This window comes from Pseudochaenichthys georgianus, unplaced genomic scaffold (assembly GCF_902827115.2).
Source record: "Pseudochaenichthys georgianus unplaced genomic scaffold, fPseGeo1.2 scaffold_481_arrow_ctg1, whole genome shotgun sequence".
NCBI classification, from domain to species: domain Eukaryota; kingdom Metazoa; phylum Chordata; class Actinopteri; order Perciformes; family Channichthyidae; genus Pseudochaenichthys; species Pseudochaenichthys georgianus.
The window spans coordinates 88,740-112,559 of NW_027263045.1; the positions used below are offsets into that span (position 1 = coordinate 88,740).

General features: G+C 42.1%; 1 protein-coding gene across 1 annotated transcript in view; it reads right to left on the reverse strand.

Moving 5' to 3' along the window:
- Positions 1-22,152, reverse strand: part of LOC117442825 (phosphatidylinositol transfer protein alpha isoform-like) — a 25,373-nt gene extending 3,221 nt beyond the window's left edge. The window contains exons 1-8 of the mRNA XM_034078786.2: positions 21,307-22,152; positions 19,740-19,770; positions 17,321-17,466; positions 6,258-6,355; positions 6,038-6,045; positions 4,701-4,775; positions 2,824-2,907; positions 2,617-2,694 (exon numbers count right to left, since the gene is read on the reverse strand). Of these exons, the coding sequence (XP_033934677.1) occupies positions 2,617-2,694; positions 2,824-2,907; positions 4,701-4,775; positions 6,038-6,045; positions 6,258-6,355; positions 17,321-17,466; positions 19,740-19,770; positions 21,307-21,323 (537 nt within the window). The 5' untranslated portion in view covers positions 21,324-22,152. The remainder of the gene's footprint in view (positions 1-2,616; positions 2,695-2,823; positions 2,908-4,700; positions 4,776-6,037; positions 6,046-6,257; positions 6,356-17,320; positions 17,467-19,739; positions 19,771-21,306) is intronic.
- Between the last annotated feature and the right edge of the window lie 1,668 nt (positions 22,153-23,820).

Here is a 23,820-nt window from a genome sequence, read left to right on the forward strand (position 1 = left end):
CTGTCTGTTTCCCTCCCTGATAACCCGATTGTGTTCACCTGTTGTCCTTGTGTTCTCCTTCCTGCCCAGCTGTGTCTTGTTTCTGTGATTACCTTCTGTGTATTTAGTCTAGTCTTCCCCTGTGTTCCATGTCGGTTCATTGTTTCCCCTCCATGTTATTCCACGGTCTGTGTTCCTTGTGCTGCTCGTTGTTTTTTGGATATTTTGGATACTGCCTTGTTTTGCCACAGCTTTATATTATTTAATAAAGCTCGCTTTTCGTTATCCTGCATTTGAGTCCTACCTGCTTCACCCAATCGTAACACACTGTGAGTGTTGCGCGGCCAGATACGGCTCAGCTGACTCAGATCAGGAGATATATGATACATTATCAAGTGATATGCCGCGGACTGTACTTAATGTACTCTGATCCGGTTACTTATGTTGTGGCAGATATTGAAGTAAGCTTTCTTAACGCGAATGTTCTAATAGTCAGATTGCTCTGTATGCAATATAATGCTCTGAAGATGGAGGTGATATTCTATTCATGTTCCAGGGTTCCCACGCTTGCCTTGAAAAAAAATTCCATGCTACCTCCTGATTTTCCAGGTACCATATTAAGTGATGATCTATAGGCCCCTGAAGCTTGTGAAGTGTGACCTGACCATCTTCATGACCCAGCGAATCTCTGCTTCAAATACAGCTTGGCTTGAAAAAAACGTTTTCCCCTGAGCTCCAGAGCTTTTTTCCGTAGGCTGTTCACTGCTGGTACTGGGCACCTGACTGTCACTTTCGATATCCTGGCTTGTTGGGCCGCTTCTTCCCTCTCCTGTTTTTGTAGTCAAGAAATCTGTCATTCTTCTTTCATTATTTAGCTGTCCAGCTAACTTGGTGTGGGTTTGTCCTTTTAAAAGGGTCTTGAGGGAAGCGACCCCCATATTGCTGATGTCAAATGACTTGCGGCAAACTTGCAATAAGCCTTGTGGACATCTCCTCCTGGTACCTCTCCAATCCAGTCCTTGTATTGAGAGTCATCTTTCCAATGTGACTTGAATCTGCCGCGTGTCATTGTCACTCCCTCCCGTAATGCATCACACATTTGAGATTATGAGTCTTACTAATGAACCTAAAAGGGAAAACATAAGGCTGGTTCCCCTGTGGTTCCTCAGTACAGCAACCCCACTAGTAAGCTTAGCTTAACAGTATAGATGTATAGAATCAGTCTAGGCATGATCAATGATTTTTCAAAAATGTCTCACCCCAAATGTTCCTATTTACTAGTATGATTTTTTTTTAAGAAAAAAACGAAAAATCACAAAATAGCTAAAAGTAGATATAAGAATGAATGTTACAAAATGTATCAAGACTAGACTATGCATGTCAACTAGTATAGAAGTAATGTCACAGCCTAATGTGAAAATGTATTGGTAGTTAGCTAGCAATGCAAGCTAGCCAACACTAGCTAGTTAGTTAGCAAACTGAATGTTGGCTAGCAAGATTGCACTCCATGTGCTTGCTAACCATCATTAACAAACCCAAATTCAAAACAAACTCAAACTCAAGTTGCTAGCTAGTTAGCAAGATTGCACTGCTTACTAACTAACGTTGATAAACCCAAGTTTACCACAGTTAAAACACAGCTACTTACATTTGAGGATAAACTTGCATAAGAAGTTTCACTGTAGATGTCAAGGCGCCCGTGTTGGCTGGGAAATGCATGTATTCTATTGAGATCGCGAGTAACGTTACTATTCCTGAAGTCCACCAATCCGAAACTATACTTTTAAAGTCCATATCACCAAGTTGCCTGCATCAAATTCCAACATCCAATATACCATATAGGATGCCAAGAGCATGCTCTACAACATGGGATCATCCATTTCTATCTACAGTAAAAGCTGTTTATATGTAAAGGGTTTTTATAAACTCATCTTAATTCTGTGCTCAATAGTTTCATATTATTACTATTTTACACCTCATCCAATAACAATTTCCAGGACAACTGTTTCTATTTCCATGTAAGTGTTCACTTTTGCTCAGTTTCCATGACTTCTCCATACCTGGAAAATGAAAACATTAATTCCATGTTTTCCATGTTTTCCAGGTACCGTGGGAACCCTGTGTTCACGTTCACACAGTCGGTGATTTTTGCCGGCCGTCTTTCCTGCAACGGCAGCTTTTCTGTATTTCCTTTCTCCTGTAATATGACTTGATCGCTTTAAACTCCACACACTGAGCTCTGATTGGTAAGCAGGCGGTGCTTTCACTGAGTTGAGCTCTTAGCCTGCAACCTAACCTGCTCCGGGGCAGGCTAGCCGTACAGCATCAGTTACCATGGAGATCTCGCCCGCTAAAAAGAGAACCAGCTTCGTAGGACCGGAAACCCCGAGTTTTCCCTGAAGTTAGCCGCTAAGCGAACATCCTGCTTCGCAGTACAGGCCTCTGGTCAGAAGAATTTCATTGCCATTTCTACACTGAAGCTTTTGTGCATTTGATATTAAAACCTTTGAATCTTTGAATCCAGTGATATAATACACAAAAGGCGATTCTGTATCTTCTTCTTCTTCACCAGCATTTAAAATGTTAGCAGCAGTACTTTCCCTGTAGTCCTGATAAACAAACATGTCCTCCTCTCACCTTCCACTCCGGTCCCAGCGGCCCTCGGCCCGTTTTCACCGACTTGAAGATGGCCGGATCGTGTTCTGGGTTGTAATCCTACAGAGAGAAAGAAGAGCAATCACACAGAAGGACAAACATGAAGCAAACTCAGCAAATACAACCAGGGGGTTAAAGATGACCCATAAAACATGGACTTGTTTTTGAGAACATGCAGAGGACTCTTACCTTTGGACAGATGCTATTTTTGTCAGCGATGTCGATGTCGACTATCTCCACATTATCCCATTTGCTTTTCTCCAGGCCGTGAACCTGCAGCGAAACAGAACCAAGAGGTCAGAGGTTTGGAAGACGCATTTTACACATTTTACAGTTATATTGAATTTAAGATGCCTTTCTTGCAGACTAAATCTAAATAATATCCCACTTCTATATTGGGAGATATGAAATACACAAACTTGGTTCTGATTCCAGCACATTAGCTTCATTAGTTATATTATATATATTATTTATATAGTACTTTTCAAAGTGCTTTACAAAATGGCGACACCTCACAAGTTAAAAATAAACAACAAGAAATTCCCCTCAGATTATTTGTCAAGAACTTTACAGGTACATGCAACAAAATATAACATTTTAACAGGTTAAGACAGCGGTTTTCAAAGTGTGAGGCGCGCATCCCCTGGGGGGCACCAGAGAGCTTCAGGGGAGGCGCAGCGTGAGAAAAAAATAACGAGAAACAGTGAAATCTAGCTAGTTCACTTCGGCTAACTTTATGCGAGCGGCAACGTGGATCGATTTTTAGTGCAGTTACCTAAAGTGAGAGAGGAGACAGCGTCTGGCAGAAAGCGTCACTTGCACACTTTTGGCCGTCTGTGGAGACCGAGTTCCACTACCTCGCCAATAAGGCTGTAAAAGTGCTCATTCCCTTCACCTCCGCCTATCTGTGTGGTTTTCCACCTTGACTTTGATCAAAAGCAAGTACCGGTCAAGCAGGGGCAGATCTACCGGCTGCCACCCCAGCTGGCATCTTTGTTTTGAAAGAAAAGTTGTGGCTCATCGGACATTTATGAGAGAAAATCCTGAATGTCCGAGTGCAAGTGAATGCAGCACAAGACGCGAGCCTTGTAACCCCTGTGATTGGCGGCGATTTAATTTGAGCGGGACGGCGCATTCGGACCCAAGTAGACGGAAGGAATGAGGTGCGGTCTACAATGACAGAGAAGAGCCTGTCAGAGTGGCTGCACTCAGCATTGAATCAAAGCGCACTAACGCTTTAGATCTTAATACGTCTGTGAGGCGGTTTGCTGAACAACATGGTAATCGCTGCATTCAGCGTTATAGGCAACTTGATGCTCTGCTCACGGATGATCATAAATAACTGTTAAGATGATGACCTTGCGTGTGTAAATATATTTTTTCTTTGAGGGGGTCTGCCCCCAAAAAACTGTTGTAAGTCCTGAGAAAGTCAAATAAGACAGTGTGTAAAACTTCACTGCCCAGCCAACAGAAAGTAACCACTTTGATTTAACTAGGCCAGTAGGTAAGGGCATTCCACTGCATAATAATACCCCTGCATTGTAGCAACAACAACAACAATAATAATAGCAGCAATAATAATTGGGAGGGGGGGCGCGGCTGTTCTTATGTTCTCTGAGGGGAGGCTCACCTTCCACACTTTGAAGACCCCTGGGTTAAGAGACAGCAACATGTTTGATAATAAGAATAAAACACAATAAAATGAAGATTCCTCTCGGAAAACAAGACTCAACATGATGTAACAATATGAAACCCTATAACATACATTAAACATATCGGTACGGTTCAAATCTATATAAAAAGATAATAGTAATAAAAACGTCATCATTCTAATAAAGGTGAAACGATTCAAATATTAAAAGACCAGCGTAAAAGGAAATGTTGCTTTTAAAACTGTTAAATAAATAAAACGATATAAAAGCAGGTAAAGACTAAAAGACCATTGGAAGGGACGGGTTGCTAATGAAAAGCTAATCGTCGTACAAAATTACAAGGATACATATTTATGAACAAATATTAGTAGTAGTAATATACAGCTTCTTTGGACATCATTAACATCCACTTACATTTTCCTGCTCTCCCATATCAGGCTTGTGCCACGTCTCGATGGTGATAACGAACCCCTCTTTCATGTATTCGTTCTGTAAACAACAGAGAGACCGAGGATAGGATCAGTCAACAACAACAACATTATGAAGAGTTACAGTTTGTAAACAGACATGGGAAACATTATTTGAGCCATTATGCATAATCAGGCCTCGACATATCCATTACATCACGTCACTTGTTAGACGCTTTTATCCAAAGCGACTAACATACTCAACACTGTGGGCAATCCCCACAGGAGCACTTTGGGGTGAAGAGTCTCGCTTCGGTTAAATGGATTCCTTGCGTCCCTCAATTGCGTCCTCTCCCTGCGTCTAGTCCCTCCCACCAAGGAAGCATGGAGAGACGCAAGGAAACCACGAGAAGCAGGGAAATGAGTTTTAAGAGCAATGGGACGTCCTTTCCTCCGGAGCGTCACGTGAAGCCACGTCCGTTTGTGATGACGCCGCACAGCTGATCGTCTGACAGCAGCCAGATCAGTGCATGCGATGCATCGTCCAATCAGTGAGCGATAAACAGTAAGGGGGCGGGGCAAGTGTCAGAGGATTATCGCTCCTCTGGCACAAATAAGGCCACTGGGACGCTACTCAAGATGGCGCAGACAAATCAACTTCCGGTGAGACCGAGCCCGAGGAGCGAGGAAATTAAAAATAAGAGAAGTGAAACGCACCCAAAGACATGCTGACTGCAGTGGGGTTTGAACCTGTGACACCCTGAACCGAACACCAACGCACTACCCACTGCACCACACGCCATTCAGGATTTTTGGAGTCAATCTTCATTTTTTTCTTCAAACACATGCACTGCAGTCAAAATCTCCCGGATGCATTTCATATATATTGTTTCCAGGCCAAATAATTATCTCTCTATTTGAATAAGATAAAAAAACAACTATTTTATATTGTATTTTCTTAGGTGCCAGGTTACCACTGACACTTTCTCTCAATTGGTTTTAACTGGTAAGATTAAAAATAAATGAGCCAATTATTGTCAAATCAATAACTCATTGCTTTAATTCAACGTAAGCTCTACAGTATGGAGATCCATGAATGGCATTTAGGACAACGTAAAACATTACCAATATCTTCTTGAAGTTTATTGTAGGATGCTTCTGGTAATTTCACACATATTATTTATTCATTTTGAGGAGCAGTAAGGTCCTTTTTCATAGGCGAAGATGTTGTTGGGTTTTCCCCTAGTGTTTGTATTTAGTATCCTCATTATCGTGCATAAAAATCGACTCAACTAAATGTCTAACTCTTCTCCCTATAGTATAGTCATAACATAATATACTCACAGTTAGGACTGCATCAGAGGGAACGGTGCAGAGCGGAGGAGAGAGAGGACAGAACGAGAAGGAGTTATTAACACACACACCGTAAACAGCTGGAGTGTGTATTTAAACAGATTGTGTGTGTGTGTGTGTGTGTGTGTGTGTGTGTGTGTGTGTGTGTGTGTGTGTGTGTGTGTGTGTGTGTGTGTGTGTGTGTGTGAGTGTGTGTGTGAGTGAGACTCACCTGTTTTACAGTAAGGATATGCGTTCCACGCCTCCTCGTGAACCTCCAGAGAGCCTTTGGGAGCGAGCTTCCTGATGATGTCCGGCATTATCACTTTACTACACACACACACACGCACACACATACATACACACACACACACACACACACACACACACACACACACACACACACACACACACACACACACACACACACACACACACACACACACACACACACTTTCAATATAAAATCTATGTTATTGACTACAAATATGTGTCTGATTTGCATATCAGGGAAGAGGGAAACATGCACAGGTGTCCCGTGTCTTCACTCCTCTCGCCCCAAAATGGCACCCAAGAAAAGTGCAAACCTCCCTGACGAGGTGGAGGAGATTAAGAAATCTCTCGACTTCTTGTCAGCCGAAATCAAAACAGTCGTGGCGCAGCAAAATAAAATCATGGAGCTAATGGGAGAAATACAATCTCTGAAACTACAAAACATTGAAAAGGACAACAAGATCACTTTTCTGGAGAATCGAGTGGCCGACCTCGAACAATACACCAGGATGAACGATCTGATTATCAGCGGCCTGAAGACCAAACACCGAAGCTATGCCAGGGCGGCAGCGGCCTCAGAGGACACCACCGCCGGGAGAGGGGGAGCCGACGCTCCGGAGGTGGACCGTGAGTCGCTGGAGCAACAGGTGCTTTGCTTTTTGGATAGCAAGGGCATATCTGTTGACGGCGGAGATATTGAGGCCTGTCATGCCCTGCGGAGCAAGAACACATCAGCCACACCAGCAATAATAATCCGGTTCATCAACAGGAAAAAGAAATATGCACTCCTCAGACAAGGAAGGAAACTAAAAGGGACCAATGTTTACATTAACGAACACCTTACGAAGAAGAACGCGGACATCGCAAGGAGAGCACGTATTCTTAGGAAACAAAACAAGATTCAAGCAACATGGTCGACAAATTGTAAATTTTTTATCAAACTAAATGGATCAACAGCAGAGATAGCGAAAGTGCTCATTATCCGGGAAATCACCGAGCTGGATCAGTTTGAGGAATGAATCATCAAAATCAACATAAGGTAGGCCTACCTGAAAAGCTACACACTAAGAACACCCATGAGCTTGGACACAAATCACTCACCTGCTGAATATGAAAAACTGGACTTGAAATGTTTCAAATACACGGAACATAGATCACAAGACATTGAAAAGGATATTGACCCTGAAAATAATTTCTACAATAACATCCATAACCAATGTGAATACTACACAGAAGATCAACTCAAAAGAAATGGAATAATGGATGGATCAATATCAATATTACATTTTAATAGCAGAAGCCTCATTTCAAATGTATCAAAGATCAAACACTGTTTAAGGCAACTGGAGAAACAAGTTACAGCCCTAGCAATATCAGAGACCTGGCTTAGTGAGGAGAAAGCTGACATGGTTGAAATCGAGGGATACAACATGTTTTTTACTAACAGGACACATTCTAAAGGTGGGGGGACTGCACTTTACATTAACAAAAGTTACAAAAGTAGATCTGTCAGTAATATGTCTTTCGCTGTAGACAACATTATGGAATGCATAACAGTAGAAATTGAAATGAAAACATCTAAAAACCTTCTGATAAGCTGCGTGTATAGAAAACCAGGATCATGTATTGACACATTTGAGAAAAAGCTAGCTGAACTGTATAACTACACAAGCAGCAAGAAAATGCTCTTTGTATGTGGAGATTTTAACATTGATTTGCTGAACCCACAAGAACACAATGCAACTACAGAATTTATTAATTCTATGTATAGCAACAGTTTATATCCTACAATCACACGACCAACCAGAATAACATCACACAGTGCTACACTCATTGACAACATATTCACAAATGTTATGGATAGGAAAGTAATAAGTGGAATATTAATCAATGACACAAGTGACCACCTGCCAGTCTTTGCAACAATACAGAACTGTACTAGGATCAAAAAAGACACCAGAAAAGTCACAATTACAAGACACAAAACACCAGAGTCTGTTCATTCTTTTAAAGAAGAATTATCTAAACAAGACTGGAACAAAGTGTATGTGCAAGATGCAAATGAAGCCTATGAATCATTTCTACATATTCTATCAGGGCTGTATGAAAAACATTGTCCTCGTGTAAAGAAAATAGTGAAACAAAAATATGCTGAAAAACCATGGATCACTAAGGGAATATTAAATGCATGTAAAATGAAAAATGAATTATATAAAGACTTCTTAAAGAATGGATCAGTCGAGGCTGAAAAAAAATACAAGTCATACAAAAACAAACTAACAAAGATAATACGATGTAGCAAAATGGATCATTACAACAAATTATTGGAGGATAACAAAAATAACATTAAAATACATGGAATGTATTAAATACCATTATTAAAAAAGGAAATGAAAAGGCACGTAGTGATGGTGTTGAAAGTAAAGATATATATGTGAAGGAAACTATATTCTTAAGAGGGACTGATGAAAATGAAATTATTGACACAGTTAAAAAACTTAAGAGTAAAAGGTCTACAGACTGTCATGATATTGACATGTATACAGTTAACAACATTATTGAATGTATAGCCAAACCACTAACTCACATCTGTAATCAGTCAATACAAACCGGTGTATTTCCAAATAAAATGAAAACTGCTAAAGTCATACCAATACATAAATCTGGAGATAAACATTTACTGTCAAACTATAGACCAATTTCATTGCTCTCACAGTTTTCTAAAATACTGGAAAAAATCTACTATACAAGACTAAATGACTTCATCACCAAACATAACATACTCTATGAACAACAATATGGTTTCAGAGAAAACAGAACTACATCATTTGCAGTTATAGAATTTATGGAACACATTACTAAGGCAATAGAAAAGAAAGAATATGCAATAGGGATATTTCTGGACCTTAAAAAAGCATTTGACACGGTTGACCATGAATTATTAATTAAAAAACTACAGAGATATGGCATTAGAGGTGTTGCACTATCATGGCTATCCAGCTACCTACACAACAGGGAACAGTACGTTGAACTACAAAGCCATACATCACAACTACTGCAGGTTACATGTGGGGTGCCTCAGGGCTCAGTCTTGGGGCCATTACTATTTATTCTGTATATTAACAATATATGTGAAGTATCAAAAATTATTAAAACCATTCTTTTTGCAGACGACACAAGTCTACTCTGCTGTGGGGACGATTTAGAACAGCTATTGGTCACAATGGAGAAGGAACTGAGCAGGATGAAGATCTGGTTTGACCAAAATAAATTAACATTGAATGCAAGCAAAACCAAACTCATTATATTTGGGAATCGATCGACCAATACAGAGAAGAAACTCACTATAAATGGCGTCCAATTAGAAAGAGTATCGGAAATAAAGTTCCTTGGAGTAATCATAGACAATAAATTAAGTTGGAAACCACATATAAGCTATATCAAAGCCAAAATATCCAAATCAATAGCAATTCTGAATAAAGCCAAATACCAAATTAATCAAGCTTCTTTGTTTATGCTGTACTGCTCCTTCATACTTCCATACATGATGTATTGTGTGGAAGTTTGGGGGAACACATATAAAACAAATACACATCCTATCTTCATCCTGCAAAAAAGAGCCATACGAGTTATACATAAAACTACCTACAGAGAACCAACAAATAAATTGTTCATCAAACTAAAAACACTAAAACTACAAGACCTGGTTGACTATAAAACTATTCAAATTATGTTCAAAGCCGCAAATCAACAATTACCTCATAATATCCAGGGACTTTTCACACGGAGAGAAAGCATGCACACGTTGAGAGGAAACTGCATTTTCAAAAAACCACCCGTACGAACAAATGCCAAACTTCATTGCATCTCATCAAAAGGTGTTAGTCTGTGGAATAACTGTAACGATGCACTGAAATATTGTACAAGTCTATCTAAAATGAAAGTATTATTTAGGAGTCTAATCATTAATGGTTATGAACAGGACCTGTAAAATCTCATTTGTTGTTATTTCTTGTAATTGTAAAAAGTAATTTCTTTCTGATTGTTTTGTAAAAAAAAAAAAGAAAAGATTAACAAGACAAACATGTCGCTGATGACGATGACCTAATGTTTTATAAGAAAAATATATGTTAGAGGGGGGAGGACCAGAAACGTTTTTTAAGCTTCTTCTTGCCCCTGTTGAACATGAACAGAGACTATCTGAAAATTATTATTATTGTTTTTTTTATTTTTTTTTTTTTTGGTACTTTGTTATAATTATTAATCTGAGTGAAAAGGAAAAAAAAAAAAAGAAAGGAGAATATATATATATTATTGTTATATATTTGTTTTGTTTCTGACATGTTCAATAAATTGACTAACTAACTAACTATACTATTAAAAAAATATACGTTTTTATGTTATTAATGATGTGAAGGATTTAAAAAATATTTTAGAAAAAAGTAAACGGTGTATTATTGATATGGCGTTTCATCACGGCAGCATTTAGTTTAGACAGTAGCTGCCGGGTCCCGTATGAGCTCAGACCCCTCCTTTTTATTTTTTATCAATTTTTTTATTTTTAAAACTTTATCCCCCAAATCAGCACTTTAGAAAACAGGAAGTGAAATAGAGGGATATGAGGCATGGCTAGAATGGGTGATCTGTTTGGTATTCGGAGCAAAACACCAATATATATTTGTATATATCTGAGACCTATGCTATTGCCTAAAAATAGCATGATAGGTGACCTTTAATCACAACACATCAACAGCATTAGTTATAAAGAAAGAATGAAAGACAAGTAGATAGAGATAAAAGGATGAAAGAGAACAATACAAGCCAAACAACACACGTTACTACATACATGTCACATATAGCACTGTCACTACCCGATCTGCAGCTCTGCCCGATCTGCAGTGTGCATGTGCGAGATGGTCCGCCATATTGGACAACTCCGGACGGCAACCCAAGAAGGACACTTGACACAGTGGCTTTTGGCCAGATATATGCCATACATTTTTGCACACATTCACAGTAAATATGTATTCAGTATGATAGCTGTCTAACAGATGTTAAATCCATTTCTCACTTCTGTCAATGTACTTAACCCCAAATAAAAGAACCCAATAAAAAGAGTTGTTAAATAATAGTGAAGTCACGTTGTAATTATAACTCATCTCTCTCGAGTTTTCTTTTTGAGCTTTGCTAAAAGCCACTGTGTCAATGTTGTCCTACTTAGGTTGCCATCCGGAGTTGTCCAATATGGCGGACTATCTCGCACTTGCGCACTGCAGATCGGTGACAAGCACATCACAATCACACAACAGAGACGAGGGGTCCATGATCACAACATGTACCCAAGCCCCCAGGAAGTGCGCCGGAGTCTGATGAGAATATTCGTTGTGGCCAAACGGCGGTACTACACTTCCTTTAGGTTGCTGGGCCCGGAAACACTTGTTCCCATTGTCTTACATTGGGAAAGAGTGGTCTGTAACTCGTTGGATAATTTTTTTTAAACTATATAAACAACCCAGTATGAACACTTGTATAGCCCTTATTAAAAACATTCGTTCCTCAAGTTGTAAAATGTGCTAATAACGTTATTCTGAGAGTTATTTCCCTCTGCATTATGAACGCGCATCTAACCCACGGGACCGCGCTGCCCGGCACGTTCATGTTACGTGTTCAGCACTACATGCGTTTATCTTTACCCATGGATGCACAATAACAACGGACCATATCGCCTTACTGCCAGCCCACGGAGCTGTAATAATGGATATATTGCTGTCACAGTTTGCTTTCTCACTCACCTATTTTCTGCATTAACTTTCCTTAGTCACCTGGTAGTCACACCCTGTCTCTCTCTCACTCTGTTACACCCATCAGCTCCATTAGTATTTAGGCCCACTTCACTTTCACCTCAGTGCCAGATCGTACTTTTCAGCATGCCAGTCTTTCCCGCATTACCCTTCAGATTGCTCTCCCGGTTTCGACCCTGCCTGTCCCTGACCAGCCTGCCTCGCCTGCTCCCTGACCCGTTCTGTACCTGCGACTCCCGTCCTGCTTTCTCCTGGAACCCTCGCCTGTCCCCGACCAGCCCTTTGCCTACTATCTGCCGTTTTGTCTCCTACCAGCCTATTGCCATCAATAAAGCTGGTTACCGACTATCCCTGGTTTCCCGTGTTCTGCATTTTGGTCCTCAGCTCGTTTGTGACAGAACGATCTGGCCAGAAATGGACCAAGCAAACACCGGGTCTCCTAGAGACCGCTTTGAAAGGGTTGAGGATGCCATCCAAAGACAGGAGGTCACGATAGCTACCTTAGCTACCGAGACCCACCAGGCAACCTCAATCCAGGGACAAACGCTGGTTTACCTTACCTCCCAGATGCAACAGATGGCCGCCACGGTACAACAGCTAGCTGCTACCATGGCTGCTACCGTCCCTCCGCCCGCAGCTCCGATGCTCGCTCCAGCCCCTGGCCCGACGGGATACGCCCCGGAGCCTCGTGTGGGAACGCCGGAACGCTACGCTGGTGAGCCGGAGGGATGCAGTCCTTTTCTCACAAACTGTTCCATATTGTTTTCACTGCAGCCACACACCTTCGCCTCCGAGGCGGCTTGTGTAGCTTTCACCGTTAATCATCTGACGGGGAGAGCCCGTTTATGGGGAACTGCAGAGTGGGAGCAGCAGACGTCAGCCTGCGCCTCTTTTGTTGCATTTTCCACGGAGATGCGGAAGGTGTTCGGTTCCGTTCGTCTGGGTCCCGATGCTGCCGGGGGTCTGCTGAGTTTGAGCCAGGGTTCCGGCACGGTGGTGGATTACGCTATTGACTTCCGCACCAGCAGCCGCCGCAGCAGCTGGAACGAGCCGGGGCAGTGTGACGCATATCTGAGAGGATTAGCGGATTATATGAGAGATGAGCTGGTTTCCTATGATCTCCCTGCTTCCTTCGATGAGTTGATTGAGCTCACCTCTCGGATTGACAGACGAATCCAGACCCGGAGAGGAGAGCAACAGCTTCCGGTTTCTGGGAGATTTCGACTTCTGGTTTCGGCGGAGAATTCCCATTCCTACTCTGACTCACGGTACGGGGAGGTTGAGCCCATGCAAGTGGGTCGTACCAGTCTTACCTCTGAGGAGAGGGAGTTACGTCGAAGAGGTAATCTTTGCCTTTACTGTGGTCAGGCTGGACATATGGTTTCCCGTTGTCCGGTAAAAGGCAGAGCTCATCAGTAATGGGGAGTATACTGGTGGGCCAAACCTCTGAGCTGATCCCCAATCTAAGACCCTTGTGCCATGCTCAACTCCTCCTGACAGGCAAATCTCAGGCTCTGGCTGTTTTTATCAACTCCGGATCAGATGTTAGCATCATTGACGAGGAGCTCGCACTACAGCTGGGCATCCAACAGGTTTGGTTGCTCCAGCCGGTACCGGCTAATGCTTTGGATGGTCACCTACTGGGAACGGTGACACACCAGACGACGCCGGTACATATGCTCATGTCGGGGAACCACCATGAGACAATCCAGTTTCATGTGCTACGGTCCCCCCAAATCCCTCTGATTTTGGGTTATCCATGGCTCCGCCGCCACAACCCAAACATTGACTGGGCAACTGGGTCTATCCTAGGTTGGAGTTCCTCCTGTCATCAGGTTTGCCTCAAGCAGGATTCCGCACCTCAACTATCTGTGGATATGAACCTGGTTCCGGATGTCACAGGGGTTCCGGCAGAATATTTGGACTTTAAGGAGGTTTTTAGCAAGGCTAAGGCGACATCTCTCCCACCTCATCGGCCCTATGACTGCGCCATTGAGCTACATCTAGGAGCAGTCCCACCCAAGGCCCGGTTGTACTCGCTTTCGGCACCAGAGAGGAAGTCCATGGAGACGTACATCAATGACTCTCTGGCTGCAGGAATTATTCGTCCTTCCACATCACCCGCAGGAGCAGGGGTTTTTTTTGTGGCGAAGAAGAACAAGACCCTGAGACCCTGCATTGACTATCGGGGCCTGAACGACGTCACGGTGAAGAATCGTTATCCCTTGCCACTCATCTCGTCAGCATTCAAGTTACTACAGGGGGCTACAATCTTCACTAAGCTGGATCTACGAAACGCTTATCACCTGGTACGAATCCGTGAGGGGGACGAATGGAAGACCGCCTTCAACACCTCTTCGGGACATTACGAGTACCTGGTGATGCCATTTGGACTTACCAAAGCCCCTGCAGTTTTCCAAGCATTGGTGAACGACGTACTCTGGGACATGTTGGATCGTTATGTTTTTGTTTATCTGGATGACATTTTAATCTTGTCAAAGAATCTCAAGGAACACGTCCATCATGTCCAGACAGTCCTCCAGAGACTTCTGGAGAACTCGCTGTTCGTCAAGACGGAGAATTGCGAGTTTCACACTTCTTCGGTCGCCTTTCTTGGCTACATCGTGAGTCAAGGAAGTGTGGAGATGGATCCTTCTAAGGTTTCAGCGGTTACCTCGTGGCGGGTCCCTGATTCCCGGAAGGAGCTGCAGCGTTTCCTGGGATTCGCCAACTTTTACAGACGGTTCATCCGTGGCTACAGCACCGTGGCCGCCCCGCTCACCGCCCTGACCTCGTCCAAGGTGACGTTCCGATGGTCCCCTGCAGCCGAGGAGGCTTTTCAGGACCTCAAGGGCCGGTTTACATTGGCTCCTATCCTGCAGGTACCAGATCCCGCTGGTCAGTTGGTGGTGGAGGTGGATGCTTCTGACGTAGGGGTGGGGGCCATCCTGTCGCAACGTTCTGGTGAGAACCAGAAGCTCCATCCCTGTGCTTTCTTTTCGAGGAGATTGAGTCCGGCGGAGAGGAACTATGACGTGGGGAATCGGGAGCTTCTAGCAGTCAAGTTGGCGTTGGAGGAGTGGCGACACTGGCTTGAGGGGACAGAACAACCATTTCAGGTTTGGTCCGACCATAAGAACCTGGAATACATCAGGTCGGCCCAAAGACTGAATTCCCGGCAAGCCAGGTGGTCATTATTTTTTACCCGGTTTAATTTTTTCCTCTCCTACCACCCGGGCTCCCGCAACGTTAAGGCCGACGCTTTGTCCCGGCAGTTCGGGAGGGGGGGGAAACACCTGGGGTATTCCGGACACTATTCTTCTTGCTCCTCGGGTGATCGGCGTCCTCACTTGGGAGATTGAGGAGAGGGTTAAGACCGCTTTGGTGGACCAACCCGGTCCTAGTTCTTGTCCTCTCAACCGTTTGTTTGTGCCTCAGGTTTTGAGGGCTGAGGTGCTTCAGTGGGCTCACAGCTCCAGACTTTCCTGCCACCCTGGAATTCAACGTACCAAAGGGAAGGTTCTACAACGGTTCTGGTGGGCCACGCGGGAGGCTGACACCCGGGAGTTTGTGAACGCCTGTCCTGTGTGCAATCGGCACAAACCATCTCACCAAGCGCCAGCTGGCCTCCTTCATCCATTACCGGTCCCACGTCGCCCTTGGTCACATATTTCATTGGACTTTATGACTGGTCTACCACCGTCCCACGGACATACTGCCATCTTGACGGTGGTAGATCGGTTTAGTAAGATGGCTCATTTCGTACCCCTGCCTAAGATCCCGTCAGCTAAGGAGACGGCAGAACTGATTCTTATCCACGTTTTTCGCATTCACGGACTGGCGACTGATGTGGTTTCTGACCGGGGGCCCCAGTTCACCTCTGTGTTTTGGAGGGAGTTTTGTGAACTGATCGGGGCGACGGTCAGTCTCACCTCCGGTTTCCACCCACAGGCCAATGGCCAGACCGAACGGAAGAATCAGGAGATGGAGACCACTCTCCGCTGCATGGCTTCTGATCATCCCACAACCTGGTCAAAACAACTCCTGTGGGTGGAGTTTGCCCACAACACCCTCATCAGTTCCGCTACTGGTCTTTCCCCTTTTCAGTGTGCATATGGTTTTCAACCCCCATTGTTCTCTGCATTGGAGAAGGAGGTTACCTGTCCGTCTGTCCAGGCTTTCATCAGACGTTGTCAGAGGACTTGGAGGCAGGCTCGAACAACTCTGCTTCAGTCTGCTAACTGGTACGCCACATCAGCGAACCGCCGACGCACCAAGGCACCTGTGTACCAGGTAGGCCAGAGGGTGTGGCTTTCCACTCAGAACATTCCCCTTCGGGTGGAGTCTAAGAAGTTAGCACCCAGGTTTATTGGACCCTTCGAGATTGTCAAGGTCATTAACCCTGCAGCAGTTCGACTGAGTCTCCTGGAACCCTCGCCTGTCCCCGACCAGCCCTTTGCCTACTATCTGCCGTTTTGTCTCCTACCAGCCTATTGCCTTCAATAAAGCTGACTATCTCTGGTTTCCCGTGTTCTGAATTTTGGTCCTCAGCTCGTTTGTGACAATTGCACGTTTGCTGTAATTCATCATTTGTAAAATATTATACTAAATGGGCTGTATGATTCAATCGTGTACCGTAATTGTTGTATTAAATAAACTTTGAACTTAATATTAACGACGTTAGATTAACGTCCCTGTAGCTTATTATTGCACTAAGAAGCTTATTGCACTATATATATATATATATATATATATATACAGTGCAATAATTATTTCATGCTAAATGAAGCTCTGTCGGATATCACTAGATCCTGTTACAGCGTAATATAAGTACATAACGATTGATGTGCACATTAGCATCATTATTAGCTAGCCGCTAGCTGCTAACTGCCGCCTCGTTAATATCAAAGCCATCATAATAACAAACCATTACCATGCTGTCATGAACGTGCGGTGCTGTTACGTGTACGCAAATTGACGTGATTGATGTGAACGAGCATGTTGGTTAAAGTTGCGCATGCGCTATGAGCGGACATACGGGTACTTCTCAGGCATGCCGGGTAATCTGTGACGTTTCGCTCTCTCAAAAGTTGCACCAATGAGCAAATCTCATAGGAATGGATGAGGCCCCGCCTCCCATGCTGTATCCAGTTCTTATTATACATCCATGCATGTAACACACACGCCATATCCAACACAGACTATGAGGTGAGCAGCGTACCTGGTCAGGTGGTAGATCTTGTGGGTGAACTGTCCCTTCTCCCCATCCTTCTCATACGGCCCGTTCACTATAACCTCGACTCCTTCTCCCCCTCCACTCTCATTCTTACTGGCCTCTGCCACGGCGTACAGCTGACCCACCTGGTACTGCAGGGACACAAAGGGAGAGAGGAGGGTTAACATTCATACAATCAGGAATTCAATCAGCAATACATTCAATAAAACCATTCCAGTTCAGAGACAGAATCAAATAAAAATGTATTATAGCCCCAAATCACAAGAAATAACACCTAACACATATGATCTATTCTTATGGAACAAGACATGAAACTATAAGTGTTAATTGTGTCAAAATAACTCAAAATGTTGTATTTCTAACTCCGAATTCTCTTTTTTAAAGTGAAGTCTTGTTCATAACCAATAAGCTAGTAGTTTGTCTCTAATATGTTAATTAACAACTAGTTGATGGTGAATAAGTGTTACCATAAGTTTTAAATGTAAAAAAATAATACATTCGGTACAATGCCAAGCCCTCTTCTCAGGATACACCTTATTCCAGAGTCTGTAGATGACTACAAACTCAGGAATGTGACTTATCGGGAAAAACCAGAGTGTCTCTCATTGTTCGCAGACGTAACGCAGAAACTCAGAGACAGAAACACGACATTTCGGCTGCAAACGAAAAATACCTGCTTGACGTGACGGGAGGTGGTCATCAATGCCAGTCAAAACACATGAGGGTGTGTGTGTGTGTGTGTGTGTGTGTGTGTGTGTGTGTGTGTGTGTGTGTGTGTGTGTGTGTGTGTGTGTGTGTGTGTGTGTGTGTGTGTGTGTGTGTGTGTGTGTGTGTGTGTGTGTGTGTGTGTGTGTGTGTGTGTGTGTTGTGTGTGTGTGTGTGTGTGTGTGTGTGTGTGTGTGTGTGTGTGTGTGTGTGTGTGTGTGTGTGTGTGTGTGTGTGTGTGTGTGTGTGTGTGTGTGTGTGTGTGTGTGTGTGTGTGTGTGTGTGTGTGTGCGCGCGTGTGTGTGTGTGTGTGTGTGTAACCTGACAGAAACAGGGTGTGGCTGTAGATGTTTAATAGTTTTATTATAAGAAAGTATCACTGGGTTAAGCTGCTGGATTGTAAAGGATGTGAGCTTATCAAATGGTATTGAGATGCATCATGGGAAGTTTAGGATAAAGTGTTGTTTTTTAGATTAACCAATGCTACGGACTGAAAATGTATTACTTTAGTTTTTATGTCAATTTCAGCAACTTAGAGAAACATATACCCCTTTTTGAGCTACTTTAAAATAGGTGAACATGAGACAAAGTGCAGATCTACCTAAGAGAGGATTTCAGTGTTTACATGAAGTGGAAACCTGGACATCATCTCAGTCTGAGCTGCTGTGATTTTGACTAACTTACTACATTTGAAAATGACCATTAAATCCTCTCTAAAGTGCGTGCATAGCTTACAAGAGGCAACCAACTCACAAAGGTGTCATTTGAGAAAGAAAAAAAGGGACATGGTTGAGTTAAATCAGTATTACTAACAACATATGCTGTATTCTTATAACTTATGTATGATAAAGAAATCAAAATAGCTGAAGAAATGTCAGGTAAGTATTAAATAATGGGACCAGTGAGCATTACAACTGCTACCATGTATACGACTATTATATACACGTTTCTGATTTGAGAGGCCATGCATGAACCCTTCACACACACTGAGCCCTATCCCATGTGATCCAGATTCTCTCCAGCTCGGGCGGTTATAATCGTGACGCTCAGTTTCTCGACTAACAGGAATCAAGCCTCGCAGCCGAAGAAATTCTGCCCCTTCCTTCAAACTTCCTCACAGAGCCCCTCCTCCAACACACACGAACGCGCACATGACCAATGAGGGCACAAGATCAGTGTGTGCCCCGATGGCAGGCTGACAGGCAGGTAGGCCATCCAGTTACTTTAGCCGGCTCAGATGATTGGTCGAGCTTTTTACAGCGCCACGGCTTCCACAGATGAGATATTTTTTATGGATTTATTGTCAAATCACTTCAGATATTCATTGCCATCGGGATGTTCAGAGCATTCCATGGAATATAACAAGTGTTTCTGAAGTTAATTACCTACCCCACCTTTAAGTGTGTCAAATGCTTGAAAAAACAACACTTTCTATACACAAAGTAATCCATAAGATCACGTTAAAAGTTGAATTTACAGTATGCTAAATTGATGCTAATGCAATGCATCTGTGAGCATTTAAAATGAATGATCTCTTTTGATATTTAAAGCCGAGTTGTGGACCCGACAGCCAACAGGTCAAAGACAGTACATTGGTACAAGCCGTGTCATTAAACCTAGTACTTAGATAACAAATAACAATAGATTAATGTCAATGAATGTGGCGCCTGTGCTCAAATAAAAGTGAAAGAGTCCTTACCTCCTCCACGGAAACAGGCAGGACAATTCGGCTGAAAGAGACAGAAAGAAACAAGATGTCAGTGCGCATAAATAACAACAAACAAACAATTCATTAATGACAATTATAGTGTTGAGCTACAGGAGGATGTGTTATCAATGATCGACATGTTCAACATCCCAAACGTGAGGAAATTAAAAGCTTCTATATGTTTTTGGGAATATTTATCGGGGTAATGTATTGCCTTGATTTGAGTGAAAATATACCACAGTCATATCTGTAGGAGCTCCATAGATACATATATGTTCTTATTACAACAGCACTTATATGCGTCAACACACACAACAAATCTGACTTCTTGACTAAATATGAAAAAACACAATATTGAAGTGAGAAAATGCAGGAAGAACACGAATAAGCGACCGAACTTAAACATGGCAGTTCAGAAAGGACATTCTAAACTACTAATGCATCTCCGTACTTGTTGGTGTAGCCATAAAAGCATAACATATTGCATAAATATGATCCAGCGTTTTCACATTATGCACAGCTTCAACATGAAGTCAGCATTTTATTCACAGCACTGCTTTTAAAACGGTGGATTTTGATTGGTTTGTTCTCGTGTCCTGTTATTATAGGAACCTCGAGAAGAGGAAGAGGAAATTGACAAACTGCAATCAAGAACAAATAAACCCGGGACCTCTGGAGGAAGCCGTGCACGTGCATGTTTGACCCTCAGCACAACATATCACACAAAGAGACAGAAGCTAACCAGGAAGAGCGTCAAAAAGCACCTTTAAAAGAGACCTTTAAAAAAGAGACACAAGACTAGAAAAGACACACAATTAACGGTAGGGGGACACAAAAGGCTTACAAGAGACACCGAAGTAAATCAAAGAGACAGAAATTGGCAAAAAATACACATGGAACTACTACAAAGATATTCAAATAACTTCAAAACACCTTAAAGTGACACAGAAGGACTACAAAGACACCGAAAGCAGCGGCAAAGAGACACACAATGACTTGGAAGACGAACAACATTGCTTCGGAGAGACCCGTAATGACCAGAAGGACGACACAAAATATTAAAAACAGACAGAAGCAACTATGATGGCAATGACAAACACGCTCTAAACCATTACAAAAGGGACCCAACATTTCTTTAAAAGAGACACAGATTGTCTATAAGGACACAACACAGTTTGCAAAGAGACACTTCAGCGACAAAGCGACATAAAACATATATATGTATATACATGATATACTTAAATAACTTTAAAATCTACAGTTAATGATTGAGCATGTATGTACTTTTTGCCTAACAACCAATACACGTTAAATTCCCAGGATTTCTGAACGCCTTGAGTCAAAAATACTTGAACCAGTATAAGCTGCAGAACCACAGAAAGACCAACATAGATACAAAATATCGAGATGTATGGAGTATGTATTTTAACAAACTACAGCATTAACCAGGCCTGCTTTTCTCTGTAATGTTAAATAATTAAAGTTAAGCCACAGAGACAGTTTCTCTCCACACATACATATAAAAAAGTGCACTTTAATACAAAGCTAAGATACTCACAACTCTTTGATCAGCATGTTGACTTTAGCTGCGACAAAACCAGCGGAAGCGACGGTGTGTAAACCCCCAAAAATGCTCTGTAAATCGGACAGAAGTCGGTGGTTCCTCCGGGGTTTCTTCCTGGATGAATCCGCCTGCGAGTGAAGGGGTGCTGTTTGGAGAGGAGGAGGAGACACCTTCAGGTTCAGGTAACCTCGTGATGCATTCAAGTGAAGCCGCTAGACCCTGATACTGGAATGTTGACTTCACGTGTTTCATCATACACATTCTATACTACTTGACTATCCAGTGGTGAGAAGTAACTAAGTACATTTACTCAAGTACTGTACTTAAGTTGGGTATTTTAACTTTGTATGCTACTTTTTACTTCTACCCCACCACAATTCGGAGGTAAATGGTGTACTTTTCCTCCACTACATGTATTTAGTATCTTTAGTTACTTTACAGATCTGGATGAATGATGTGAAATATAACCAAGTGTTGAATCAGACTTTAGTTCCACCTGGAGTAAATCCACCAGCTACCCTGCAGTCTACAAAGTACTTCAGACTAGCTGCACCTCCACCACCTTTGAGAACACTTTGATGATAAATCATTATAAAACATATCATATATATTATTCTGAAATGGACCAATCTGCACAACGACTACTTTTACTGTCTTTCACTATATTTTGAGGAGAATACTTTTCTACTTTCACTTGAGGAACATTTTGAATGCAGGACTTTTACTGTAACAGAGTATTCCTACACTCTGGTACTTCTACTTTTACTCAAGTACAAGATCTGAGTACTTCTACTTTTACTAAGTACAAGACCTGAGTACTTCTACTTTTACTCAAGTACAAGATCTGAGTACTTCTACTTTTACTCAAGAACAAGATATGAGTACTTTTACTTTTACTCAAGTACAAGATTTGAGTACTTCTACTTTTACTCAAGTACAAGATCTGAGTACTTCTACTTTTACTAAGTACAAGACATGAGTACTTCTACTTTTACTCAAGTACCAGATCTGAGTACTTCTACTTTTACTCAAGTACAACATCTGAGTACTTCTACTTTACTCAAGTACAACATCTGAGTACTTCTACTTTTACTCAAGTACAACATCTGAGTACTTCTACTTTTACTCAAGTACAATATCCGATAAATTCTGCATAAAAGGGAAATACAAAAGTAAAGTACAAGTATCTCAAAATGTTACCTAAGTAGCGTACTTGAGTATATGTACTTAGTTACTTTACACCTCTGCGGAAAAAAGACCCAAAAGTACAAGGAAATAAACTCAAAGCAGCAACAGAACAGGCCGGTCTTTAATGGGAGAGTTTGAAAGAGAAGGAGTTCATATATGTTTGTAAAATGTGGTCATTGAATTAAAAACGATGAAAAACTAAAGGAAATATTACAATAAAGGATATAAAGTTTAGATACACACATGTACATCTTCTTGACTACATCTGGCATGGATGTGATGTTATTGAAATGTCCGCAGACAGAAATGTAAATAAATAAACTAAACACCTGGCAAATTGCATTTTTTATTATTTCATTATATTACACATGATTTTGATAAAACTCTGACACAGTTTTCAGCTCTGCACGAGGACTAAGTGTTCCTCTCTTTGTCTTCTCTGAGGGTGTGTGTGTGTGTGTGTGTGTGTGTGTGTGTGTGTGTGTGTGTGTGTGTGTGTGTGTGTGTGTGTGTGTTAAACCGGAACAGGGAGAAACCGTCAACTTGGGTTCAACCTGCTCATGATTAATGGAGGGTGTTCCTGTGTTATTAAAACACTGCTGAAGTAACTCAACAGGTTTTACTACAAACTGCTCTCAGTTATACTCACTCTCTATCGAGCAGGTACTTATACTGCGTTTGACTCATACACTGAGTATCAGTATTAGAGAGAGAGTCTGACCCCTGCTGCACTGAAAGAGTATTGTTAACTAGATAGATAGAAGGACTCTTTAAAGTACAGATGTAGCACTCCAGATCAGACTCAAATGGGTGTGTCCCAGTCAAAAGCCCAGCGGATGCCAGTGGCTGGGGGTGTTGCCAAATTGCTAGAGGGCATTGCCCAATTTCCCCATTTGTTCAATTACAGGATTAACCATGAGATGGCGCTTCATTCACAAAATACACAATGGGTGTTGTAGAAACATCAATATTTTGCTTTATGCAGTATATTTCTTGTAATATTGTACAGTAGATTGAAGTAAATAAACGTATACATTAAGATAAGATAAGATGGACCTTTATTAATCCCGTGGGGAAATTCAGTAGTTCAAACAGCAACAGGGTGAGAGTGAAAAACAGGACAGCACAGATTCACACAGATTAATAAAATCAAAAATAAGATGAGCGATAAAAATAATAATAATGAGAAACTATGAAATAAGAAATGAATAAAACTAAAATGTAATTATCATATCATATATTATAATGTATTGTATTATTAAGTAATATCATACATTAACCCCATTATAGCAGATGCCACATTGAATGGATGAACACATG